This window comes from Scatophagus argus, chromosome 8, assembly GCF_020382885.2.
Source record: "Scatophagus argus isolate fScaArg1 chromosome 8, fScaArg1.pri, whole genome shotgun sequence".
Lineage (NCBI taxonomy): Eukaryota > Metazoa > Chordata > Actinopteri > Scatophagidae > Scatophagus > Scatophagus argus.
Window position 1 is genome coordinate 17,156,576 of NC_058500.1, and position 12,833 is coordinate 17,169,408.

Consider the following 12,833-nt stretch of genomic DNA (forward strand, 5'->3'; position numbering starts at 1 on the left):
GAGTAGAGAAAAGAAAAAAGAAATTAACAATACATAACAGTGCAGAGTGTAGTGGCTGGTGTTTTGGTAGGTTATGCATTTTTTAGCATATACAATTGTCACAATTGAGGCAAAATATAAAATAAAATTTATACAGTTAGATGCCTCTCTGGTAGAAGAAAATCTGAAGTGCTCTCTGTCATGTCCTTCTAAAGGAGAAAATGTGATTCAGTGCTTTATAGGTTGTATAGGCCTCTAAATGCTTAAATACTTATTTTTATTTTTATTTTTTACCGAACAATGTGGAGGAATAAATTAAACAAAGTTTTATTTAAAGACACTCTTCAAAAAGCAGCTTTGTGTTTACATCATGTGCCTCAGGCTGACATCATCACACGTCACGGAGACAGTAACAGACTGCATTATGGGATTCTACAGTACCTGCTGGGTGGAGTGGGGGATGACCAGGGTTAGGCTGAATGCCCAAATGCTCTCTGTCTGTCCACACACACACACACACACACACACACACACACACACACTGGCCTGAGCCACATATCATTGAGCGTTATGTCAGCTGATGTTATTGTCACTGAAGGCAGTGACATCGAGTGAACCTCCTTTCTCTCTCTTTCTCTCTCTCTCTCTCTCTCTCTCTCTCTCTCTCTCTGTGTGTGTGTGTGTGTGTGTGTGTGTGTGTGTGTGTGTGTGTGTGTGCGTGTGTGTGTGTGTGTGAGTGAAAAAGAGAGAGAGAGAGAGATAAAGATTCTAGCAGCTGATCTATTAGATAGGTCAGGCATGATGACAGTGGTAGGCCAGCTCTTGTCTCTGATCAATTTAAGCCTACACTCACACACACACACACACACACACACACACACACACACACACACACACACACACACACGGTATCCATACCCAGTATACATACTGGTATATACAGAATTGGGAGGGATTTGTTTAATGGGGCTTGCTGAAGTGATACCAACCTGATGTACATGTTCATGTATTCTACAATCAAGTTAGCCATAATAAATATGAAATGTCTATTTAGACTTTGGCAATAAAACTTGCAGATAAACATTTCAGGTGACTTGGTTAGGTTTATATGACAAAACTATGTGGTTAGGTTTAGTGAAAGATCATTGTTAAAATAAGTACATAAGTTATGCACTTGAGTTATGTATGTGACATGCAATGTTGTGGTTTGCACTCCACATGACTGATCACTTTCACTAGGAGGAATCCCCAGTGAGTCTGTCTGGTCTCTGGTGCTCTTCAATCCCTTGTTCTCAACTCCTTCCTTCCCACAGATATTGTCTGCTTTCACTGTAACTTGTTGCAGGGCTATTGGATTCATTCCCAACATGATTAGATATTTCTAATATTTCCCTATGATTTTTGTCTCCAGAAACTGTCACAAGTGGAAAATCAGAGCTTCAATCCTGTAGTGTGGACTCAGCATCATAGAGTTTTTTGTGTTTGAGAAAGAGACAATAAAAGAAGGAGAGTGAGGACAAAGAAAGGGAAAGCCTTTTTGATTTCTTGAAGAGAGTACAGATACCACTCTCATGTCTGAATATGAAGCTACAGCCAGCAGCTGCTTTACTTAGCTTAGCAGAGACTAAGAACAGGAGGAAAGAGCTAGCCTGCTTTATTCAAAGGTAAAAAAAACTGTCTCACAGCACCCCTAAAGCTCATTAATAACAAATTTTATTTCATATTTAATAGAAAGATTTAAGTATAAAAAGTATAATTTGTGGGGTCCTGGTTGCCCAGTAACATCACGATGAGGACCAGATATAATGCATTAATTAGATTTAGATGTGTTGGTATACAGAATTTTTTGCCTCAGGACAGAACTGAGCTAAATCCTGCTTCAAGGATTTATGCTAAGCTAAGACTCTTGTTACAAAATGGAAGAGGTATATGTCCCAAAATATTAATTATTCTTTGAATACAACAACAAACATTCAGACCTACTGTTGACAGCAAAATGAGGAGATGCTTACAGGGCTAGTATCTTACCAAGTCAATTTAGATGGTGTGAAGGGGAATAGTTTTCATCTGTATGGTAACACATAGACCATTTTATGTGTTGTGTGTTTCTTTTTCTTTTTCTGTAAACTGTTATGGACACATAATCAAACATTTTAATACACCGCATTGCTGTCCAAGCACCGCCTTGTTGTATTAATGATATAACCTGTGGTTTTTAACATATTACTGTAGTATGGAAGGGATTGGAAAATGAATCAAAATCAGACAGATAAAAATCAGACAGACAGATAAAATCATATTCAGACAATTAATTAGGTGGTCATGTGTGGTGGGACATGCAAAAAATTTAACTTGTTAGGATAACTGCAAAGATTCACACAACATAATGTGGCACTTGCAGAGTACAGCCAACTCGCCACTGCTGCTACCAGTTTTTCTGATTGAAGTAATAAATTCTTACCATTTTGCAGCCTCATAACCACACAAGCAACTGCAATAGAAGGGAATCTGATTCAACAATATTTGTCTGATGAAATCATGGTCATTTTATGTCGGGACTGAGAAATTCAAATTTAACTGATGGAGGACAAAATCCAAAGCAATCCTGGGGAGACTTTTGTTTTTTCACCCTTTTGGTTCCAACTCTGTCTATATTTATGGTTAGATAGACAATCAGCTCACTGATCCAGGTTTGACATCAGTGAGCTGATGGCTGATAAATTTCCTCTCTCTATTTTAGAATAACTATTTTCTAGTGTGTCCTTAAACCATGACCACACCTCTTAAGTTCTGTTGTCATTTCATCATTTAAATCTGAAAACACTCACTTGTTTTTTTTTATTCAGCTTGGCCATATACACACCACTGAATCAGCCACAGTCACAGTGCTACTGTGCTTCCTGTCGTAATTCTTGACCTTGACAGCACCAAAACCAGGCATACATGTGGACGATCACTTAACCCCAAAATGATTGTATCCACCACACTGATGTGTAAGTGTTTGTACTAAAACAATCATGTAGTTAACAACTATGTTTAGAGTATCTACTGTGTTTTGGTGTCATTTTGAGGTTATTGCCTCTGTGCTGTGCTGTATATCTGTGTCATACTTTGGTACACACTAGGACAGCAACTTGTTTCAGTATGCAAAAACTTGCAGGTCAAAAATTGCAACAACATTGGGATTTGTTCAACATTTGAAATTGCACAAAGAATTGTGGCAAGTCAAGGCCCTGCTGTTAAAATGACGTTACATTTTGTGAGGGGTGCAGTGCAATTGTTTAGGAGATATTTCCAGTCTGTAGTGATTGTTGTGTAGCCAGGCTAATAGGTAAATCATTCAACAGAGATGATAAGGCTGACTCGCATGTGAAAGGACCCAAATCTCTTCATATTCCATGCACCACTCAGATAGAGTTGTGCATTGACTGAAAACATGCTCCAAAACATCATCTAGGACATTTTGTTCACTCTCTGTACAGACACTGTGAGCTCTCTTGGCTTCAGTAACCAAAATTTCTTGTCAAGGCCCCAAAACAGGGGATTTTGGAGCTTACAGGATGCATTGCTCCTCCTTAAATCAATTAAGCTGCTTCGTTTTGTCCCTGCTTTGTGTGTAGTAGTGCTGTAGAGTAAACACTTCTTAAACCATGGAAAGTAAAGGTTTAAGGAAAAGCAGGACAAATGCATGTGCCCTCCTGCCTTTGCTGCAAAAGTAGTCATTATCAGTATAATTCAAATATGTAACATTTCCACACTAAAATGTTAAAACCTTTGTTATATGTGTTTTGGGTTGTGTATTATGTTGTCGTTTTTGAGTTATTCCAGTTGTTTCCAACAATGCTCAGAACAAAAGAAATCAGTAATCTAATCACTTTTGATGCTATCACTTCTGGAAGACAGTCACAGAGTGAGGAAGGAAGTCCACAAATGTGAGTAAATATAATGTTAATGAAACTTTTGAAAATTACCTCCTCTGTGAACATTTTTGCCTGAGTCACATACTTTTCATTTGCACTGGTGGTGATTTAACACTGAAGACAACAACTCCCATGATTCCATGCATCTTTTGTTTTGATTGCTTGACCCCTAGCAGCAGAAGCTACATACTGTGCATTTAACTACTGTAAACACATATGTTTGCCCTTTTAAGACTTATAATCATCACACACACATAAGAAGAATTCAAATTAAGTGAATGGACCAAGGATTCACTGGAGCAGTGAAAAACCAAGTATGCTGTACCACTGGCAGTTGTCTTGAGTATCCCAACTACAAGTCTCATTCTCTGCCCACACACGAAACAAGCCTGATTTCCATGGCAACGTTATCCCTATCACAGCTGTACTACAAGCACAGAAGGAGATTACCATGATGCACTTGCAATATTCTTCACTGGGCTCAAACTGGGCTGAACTATTTGGTTTATCCTTTCGGGAAGCAGGTTACACGAAACCACACAAACAGCTCTTCAGTATACCACTGGGGCATTGCATTTGGCAGCCTCCCCCACAGTTCTAACAGTAGGGTCAGGTCGTCAAGAGTCAAAGGTTGACAGGGTTCAGGTGCCTCTTGTCGTCTCTCTCTCTCTCTCTCTCTCTCTCTCCACCTCTTGGTCAGCACTCGACCCCACTCACACAGAAACGGCTTTAAGCCCGCGCCACGTGTTGCTATCACACTCTCACACTCACTTACTATCCAGGAACTCCCTGGGGATGTGAAAAATAAAGGGATTTAACATGTATTACATAACATCATGCCATGTGTTTTATAGCTATCATGAGGTATGTAATAGAGCAGAGGGCAGCTACTACTTATCTGCTTTTAGTTATTAAATCCACTGCTGTAGTAAGGAGGGGAAGTTGCATGAGGACAGCATCAGAAAATGAGTTTCTGATAGGTACTTACTTAGGTTCCTAGAATAGGGAAATGGCAGGACTGAAACTTTCCTGACACCCGTGGCTGAACATTTTGAAAATGTAAAGTGCAGTCAAATAGTTTAGAATAGTTCAACTGTTGTTTCTAAGCTAGTTAAATTAGTTTTCTATGTACCTGCTAAGACATAAAATTGTATGTATTTATAGGCAGACAATTTAAATATAATGTGCATATGTGGTTAAAACTGAAAAGAAGTTAACCACGGATTACAGCTCTTCCTCTAGCTGCTTCACAGTAAAGCCCTAATCCACTCCTTTCACTGGAAAGCCTTTAATATGAAGCAGATGCAGAAACTGTTTTGTTTTCATTAACAGCATTGCACTTGTGCACCTGTCCTCTGAAATCTGCTGTGTGCTGCACTTGTTGCAGTGATGTGTCTCCAAGATTCATTTTGTCAGGGATTTTATTTAGTGTTTTCATTTAGGTGGCTGAAGTAAAATTCAGGTTGTCCTGCATTTCTATAATCAGAGAAAACCTTGGGCATTTAGAAAAAAAGCTTTCCTGATGGCAAATTTGTGTTAAGTCGGGCTGATTTTAAAAATGTAAAAAAAAAAACCCTTCTCTCAAAGAATGTTTTAAAACAGAATAGGGTCACATTACTTAACTATTCAGTAATCACTCATACAATAATATATACATATAAAATACAATGTGTTACAAGTAAATGATATATTTAAATGATAGGGCATTACACTGTCTCAAGGTAATGAAACTGGTGTGTAAATTGTTTCAAATTTCTTTTTTTTTTTTTTATCTGTTTGTGCTTATTCTTCGCTGTGCATTGTTTCTACTGAGTGGTCACAAGTTTAATGCAGATGACTAAACTACACACGCTCACACTTTGTCAGCTGTTCACTAAACAGAGGAGCGGACATTTCAGACCTATGTAAACAACAGGAGAATGGAACAAGAATGTTAAATTGGATGGAGGCAGGTGTTAGTTCGTGTGTGCTTTGAAGGCTCTTATCAGTGTGAAACAGCTCTGAGCCATGGGGCCTGTTGACCTTAACAGGTCATCACCCAGCTACTGTAATGGCACACCACTCAACTTACCAGTTAACAATTAGGAGCAAGACAAAGACACAAACATTGTAGGAAAATCAATATTTATACAGCAACTGAGTTGTTCATGTGAAGCATCTGAGCTGTTCTGTGGTATGACATGGCCACAGCAGTGATTTTGTCCCATTCAATCAGAAATATTTTACATTTCTGCTGCATATTTTACAAACTATGCTGAAGGTCTGTAAAAACATGTCTTGCCATGTGTACAAGAGGATGTACTTAATCAAACACATTGGTGCTTTTAGCCAAAAGCTAACATCTGCATGCTCATCTGACATGCTCACAATCACAATGCTAACATGTTGATGTTGTACAGGTATAATGTGCTTGCCATCTTTTAGTGTATTAGCAGGCTAACAACTGCCAAAGTCAATATTATTTACCCTCTGGGAATCATCAGTGTCCTATACAAAGTTTCCTAGCATCCATCTCATATTTGCTGACCAAAGTTGTGGACTGATGTTCTATCTTCTATAGACATGCTGCTAGCAGGGTTAAAAATGTTTGCTCACTTGATGGAAGCCAGTGCCAGGTTGGAGCTATGAAACTAAAACAAAGAACAAAGAAAAGTGGGGCCAGTTTGGGTGTCTTCACAGTGTGCTGCCCAAACTGTGGCTTTGTCTAAGTCACCATTGCCAGGAGTGTTTATAATTCCTGTCTAAAACTGTCTGGTTGGCTTGCTGCCTTTCAAAAGTGTGTGTAGCCTACTACTGCAGGTCTCCCTGCCTGCATATGTGGGTGTGAAGTCTGAGTGTGCGTGTTAATGTCATCTTTCATTGTGCATGAATGTGTTTGTGTGAGTCTGTGTGTGTGTGCGTGCTGTCCGTATGCACTTTGTGTGTTTGTGTCCTTTAAATCAACATGAAAAGCGTTTAGCTTAATGGGCCTTAAAACCTGCCGACTCGCTAACCTTTTGCATTGAGGAAGACAGACAGAGAGACGTACAGAGAGAAGGACAGAGAATTTGTTTGTGGGAGAGAAGTGAGATACGTAGGACAGCGAGAAATGTCTCTGTGAGAGAAAGAAAGTGGGGGTGAGAAAGTGAAATAATGTGGAAGCACAATAAATAGATGTGTGTCCATAAATGAAATGTCCAAAATCAGGGACCTGTTTTTATTACTAGACACCTTGTTACCATGGAAACATGATGATGATGCAGCAGGACATACAGTGTGACTGAAGAGTTTTCATCTTGGAGATGGCAGGGGATTTTTGTGGCCCTGAAATCTCTTTTTTTGCTTAAGTGGTCATTGCTTTGATGTTTCTGCACTGCGTTTCTCAAAGATCATCTGTCAATCAAACCGTGCTGATAGTCCTGTGACATCCTTTTCCTTGGATTTCTTTGTTTGCTCATTCATTGTTTTGTTTTTGTTTTTTTTTATTCCAAACTACTAATGAAAAATATATTATTCCCATGCTGTGTTTATGGGGGTCCCTGGAATGCATCATAATCTTGTCTAAGGCATAAGGGCTGTAATTTCATACAGGTCTTCTCCTCCCACATCCCTCTGTAAAGGATCAGCATTACATGTCTCACAATGCTACTAGATGAAAACCTTGACTTCCTATGAGCTTTACTTTTGCTCAGAAAATGACAGTTCTCTTTGTTGAGTTTTTTTTTCTCTGAACGCTACAGTGTGACCGTGAACCCTGAATCTACTTAAAGAACAATATACATTTTTATCAACAAAAACACCTCATGTTTTGTGTCATGTTTCCCCCATATATATATATATATACATACACACGCATATATATATATATATTTTTGCCCTCAGGACTCAATCAACATCATATTAAGACCTACTCAGAAAATGGGACATGACACACATACGTACATTTACTCCACCCACTGATGACAGTCATCTCCTTCCTTGCGTGTATATTTTAGAATTGATAAATTCATCATTTCATCTCCTTTGTTTTGCCCTGTCTGTGTAAATATTAAAACTGCATCAGTTAAAGTTAGTTTTGCTGCAACCCAAAATGGTAACTGCATAAAGAGATAAGTACAGATGCATTTCACCAGGCTGCACTGATTTACAAACACTTGTGCCAGCAGTACATACTTAAATATAATCAGTTATTGTAACATGGAGAGTCAGTGAGCTGACAATTTTTTTTGTTATTTGAAAACCAAATGTATATTTTTCACAGGAGGTCTGGGATTAAATGTAAAACTTGGTGGACTACTGTTCTTCACTGTTTGTCTGCTGAAGTCTTTATTCACTGGCCACTTTCAACTTTTTCAGAATTACATTCAGCAGTCTAGTCTAATCCTCTAGGGGTGATAGGTCTCGGCTTGCATGAGACATTTCAGTGCCAAACCATCCTTAATTTTTATGTTCTGTTTAGGTTTTTATAACAGTATTGTGTCAAATCTTAGTGTCATTATGCATAACAAGAATGTGTTCTTACACCTTTTTATTAGAGACCTGATCTTACAGTAAGTCAGCAGGAGTCATGAGCTTTGAATCTGATCAAAGTCAAGTCAAAAATATTTTTGTGCTTTCTTTGACAAAAAAAGAAAACAGTTGCCATGCCAACTGTTGTGGTAACCTGGGAAAATGCTTTCTTTGTTGTTGTTCCTTATAACCTGTTCGCCTTATTGCGTCTTATTTTGCCATCTCCCATGCATATTGTTTGGCCCACACTGAACATCTTTGGCAAAGTTTTAGGTAAACTTGAACTTGAATAAACTTTTGTTCTTCTTTTCTTTTTCATTTTATACCTCCCTTCCCACTGTTCTTCTTTCCTTTTCCTCCATACAGGAAACGGTAGAATATGCCTTCCTGATCATTTTCACTATAGAGACATTTCTGAAGATTATTGCCTATGGCCTGGTCATGCACCAGAACTCCTATGTCAGAAACGGCTGGAACATGCTGGACTTTGTCATCGTCATAGTGGGGTGAGTTCATACATAGCACATAATATGTATGTGCAACCACACATTGTCAGAGGCAGAAATACTCATTTGCGCAGAGTATTCTTCGCAAATACACAAATACATACACAAGTACACAGAAATGCACGCACACAGTCTTGTTTCAGTGCCCCATGGGGACATTGCAAAGACATTAATTACATTACATTCATTTCCTGGAGACTTACTCAAACCATAACCACAACCATAACCATTACTTGCCTAAGCCTAACCTGTACCCTAACCTTAACCTAAACTTTAACCTGATCCCAAGTGCTAACCTGATCCCAACCAAGTAGTCACTCTGTCATTATTTACATTATGGGGATTTTTCCCCTTGAGAAAAGTCTGTCCCTATATGTAACTTTGTCCCCACAAGGTAAATAATACATGACCATCAACACACACACACACACACACACACACACACATCATCACTCTCACACACACACGTGGCCTTGTTCAGAGTGATGTTTTATCAGTAGACCACCTGGCCCCAGTAAAAAAACTAAAGGTAAATACGCACAGACATAAAGGCCACACACATAAAGCATGTATATAAGCACACAGTTGCACACACAGGTGCGTGTACACAGGGACAAGTACAAAGAGGACACATGGCTTTGTTCTTTGCTGTCTGTCTCTTGCTTTTATCTTTTTCGGGCCGGTTTTCACCATATCTTTGTCTCTCTCTAATCTCTGCTTTCCTCTCCATCTCTTGACCTTTCCCTCTCTTCTCCCCAGGTTGTTCAGTGTGATTCTGGAGATGATAACCAAAGATGCTGACTCTGGTGGCCAGTCCGGAGGCAAACCTGGAGGGTTTGATGTCAAGGCCCTCCGAGCCTTCCGCGTGCTCCGACCCCTTCGCCTTGTCTCTGGAGTTCCCAGTGAGTTCTCTGTGCCTCTCAAGTCACTCCTTATTTATTTATTTATTTATTTATTTTTGGCTTACGAGGGCTGCACACCCAAATGAGTGTTTACTCAAGTTTGACAGGTTTGAACTATGCGGGGAACAACCAATTTACACGTGTTTAATACATTGTGCATACATTGGATTACAGTATGATCTCAAAGAAGCTAAATCTAAATGCATCTAGGAATGTTTCAAGATTGATGGGATTCTGATTGCTCAAACACAGTGACACATTTTGGCCAGAGGTGGAAAAGCTGTAATGTATTTGTCATATAGATACTTAACGCTGTCTAGGTTCAGGTTGAGTTGAGTGTTGAAGTAGCTAGGCCAAACTGCTGCTTCTTTTACTGATGGTGATTTTAACACAGATTCAGTGACTCCACCCTCTGGACTGGTACGTATCCTACCAGGTTTACATCTAGCACAGGAGTGTCAAGACGGATTTCTTATAAGGCTAATGGAAACTTGTAGTGTAAATGAAAGGATATAAAATCATATCTGGATGTAATCTGGATATTTGACTCCTGAAATGACGTGTCGGTGCCAGATCTGTGTTCTAATAACAACAATAATAGTGCAAATAAAGGTGCAGTCATGATAAAGTGAACATAAGTGAAAACAACTTTGTGAGAGGACTTTTGTTGTGCTTTATGTCAGCCTTGAAGGCCCCAGACTAAATGACCATTTTTGTAAATTAAAGCTGAACTAAGGAGCTTTTGACATTGGTGGCTCCAAATGGCTGATGGAGATAACATTTTATTTTAAATCTCTTTTGACATTTAACATCTGTAATCTGGCACTTCATGGTCACCACATTGGTCTGTAATGGAGAGGTTTGTTACAACATCCACAGCAAAATTTGTTTATTAAATTATACAAATTAGGAATAATTAGCAGTGATCAAAATGCTAAATATATCAACGTGCACATTTTACTTTATTACCATGTTTAATCATAAACATTCCCTTAAACACTTCCCTTTCTGTGAAAAGCTCACCTGCTGTTCCACAGAATTCCTTTATCGCATAGGAAGTACTGCTTCCTTCATTGTTTCTGTTTTCACACATTTGACCTGACCTGAGGTTGAAATGTGTCTGCATTCTTTGAGTAGCCATAGCAACGCATCATTCATGGGTCTCGTGGAGGAAAGGACCTCTGGGAAAGATGGAGTTGAGCTGAGCTGAAATGACATGTTCGGTTCTATTCTAGTTAAACATTTGTCTTTGTTTGGCGGTACATGCAGTTTAATTAAGCTGTGATATTTCAACTTGTTTGCTGATGCCACAGAGGCTTGGGCTGTTGGCTTTCATTCAGTGGTATCATAAATCTTTGAGATGTGCAGATAATGACAACTGATTGATCGGATAGCTTGCTTGTTTCTGTGAGTGTGTATCTGTCTCTTTGCTTTTTTATGTACTGTCTTTGTGTGTGTGTGTGTGTGTGTGTGTGTGTGTGTGTGTGTATTCTCTGCGGTATATGCACAGAGTTGTCCTAGCGCCCACTGCACAGCTAAATAACCATCTGCTCAACTCTGGTCAGCTTGCTACTTTTGTTAGAGCTGAAACAATGAATCAATTTATTTATTAGTCAGTCAGAAAAAAAAGAGATTGGTTTGGTAATTGACTAATAATAACAAGATTTTCCTCAGAGAAAAAATAAATTGCAAAGGTCCAGATTCTAAATTGTGAGCATTTGTTGTTTTTTATTTCTTTGTCTTGTGATTATGTCTTTAGGTTTTAGGACTGCTGGTCAGACAAAATAAAGAAATTTAGTGTTATAATCATGGGCTTTATGAACTGAATTGGTGACACTATTCTTGAAGGCCTTTTTGAAATGTTATTCAGTGTTGGGCATGTTTGGTTGTTCTCACTGAACTTAACTCATCATTGTTCAACAACACATTGTGTTCATCAGTTCAAATAAGGCACTCTGATTCTGATTTCTCATAAGGGTTACTTTTTAGATCATATACATGCCTATCTCTGTATGTACCTGTGTGTTCCCACTGAACTTGGCCTCTGTGTATGTTTGCAGGTTTACAGGTGGTTTTAAACTCCATTATTAAAGCCATGGTTCCTCTGCTTCACATCGCTCTGCTGGTCCTCTTCGTCATCATCATTTATGCCGTCATCGGCCTGGAGCTCTTCATTGGCAAAATGCATGCTACATGCTACGTGATACAAACAGGTATGGTCATGCAGACAGTTTTATTTATTCACACACTTTCTGACATTTGCAATTTATTCTAAGAGTGATTTTTACCTCTTAAACCATGTTTAAATTGGGTCCCACATCTGACCTACTGAAACAGGCGTATACATCTCATTAGGATAGATACAGGATTTAATCCCTTGGAATGAATGGACACATGTACCTTGTATGGTGGCAAGCTTCTGAAAACAGGACAGAACAACAGATGGTGGATTAAATCCAGTGATTAAATGACTAATATCGGGCTATTATGTAAACAAGCTTGACCTTTATTCTAGCATTGCTTCCAATGTGACAGAATTGCTCAAGAAATAAGGTTAACTTGACCAAAGATCATCAGGCCGAAATGTCAGGCATGTACATATAATACACTAAAGTCATATTTTAAAATAGTTGACTGGTGGCCTGTACAGAAATACAGCAGCTATTTCTATGGAGCGTCTCTCTCAGTTTCTCCCTCTCTCACCCACATCTCACCTAATCTTTCACTCTCTTTCTTGCTTTGATCTGTTTGCTTGTGGATGTCAGGAGAAGCATTGTAGGCTTAAGTCGAGAGGTCATGACAGAGCGAAGTGGAAGCTCCCTTTAATCCCTCTTGCTTGTGTCTGTTCTGCTGGCCCTGAGAAAGGCACTTAGCTTTTGGTTTTTATGCGTGTGTGTGTGTTTGTGTGTGTGGAGGAGGCATATGTCTACAGCAGAGCATGGATTGATATGTGGATTTGTATGCAGACACAGAAATTTTAAACAGGAATGAGTTCGACATGTGGGCTTGTCTACTATGCACATATGTGTATGTGTGTG

General features: G+C 39.0%; 1 protein-coding gene across 7 annotated transcripts in view; it reads left to right on the plus strand.

The window, feature by feature from the left end:
• Window positions 1-12,833, plus strand: part of cacna1db (calcium channel, voltage-dependent, L type, alpha 1D subunit, b) — a 77,474-nt gene that overhangs the window by 22,359 nt on the left and 42,282 nt on the right. For all 7 annotated transcript variants that reach the window (XM_046396783.1, XM_046396788.1, XM_046396789.1 and 4 more), the window contains exons 4-6: window positions 8,754-8,893; window positions 9,653-9,795; window positions 11,856-12,008. In XM_046396783.1, the coding sequence (XP_046252739.1) occupies window positions 8,754-8,893; window positions 9,653-9,795; window positions 11,856-12,008 (436 nt within the window). The remainder of the gene's footprint in view (window positions 1-8,753; window positions 8,894-9,652; window positions 9,796-11,855; window positions 12,009-12,833) is intronic.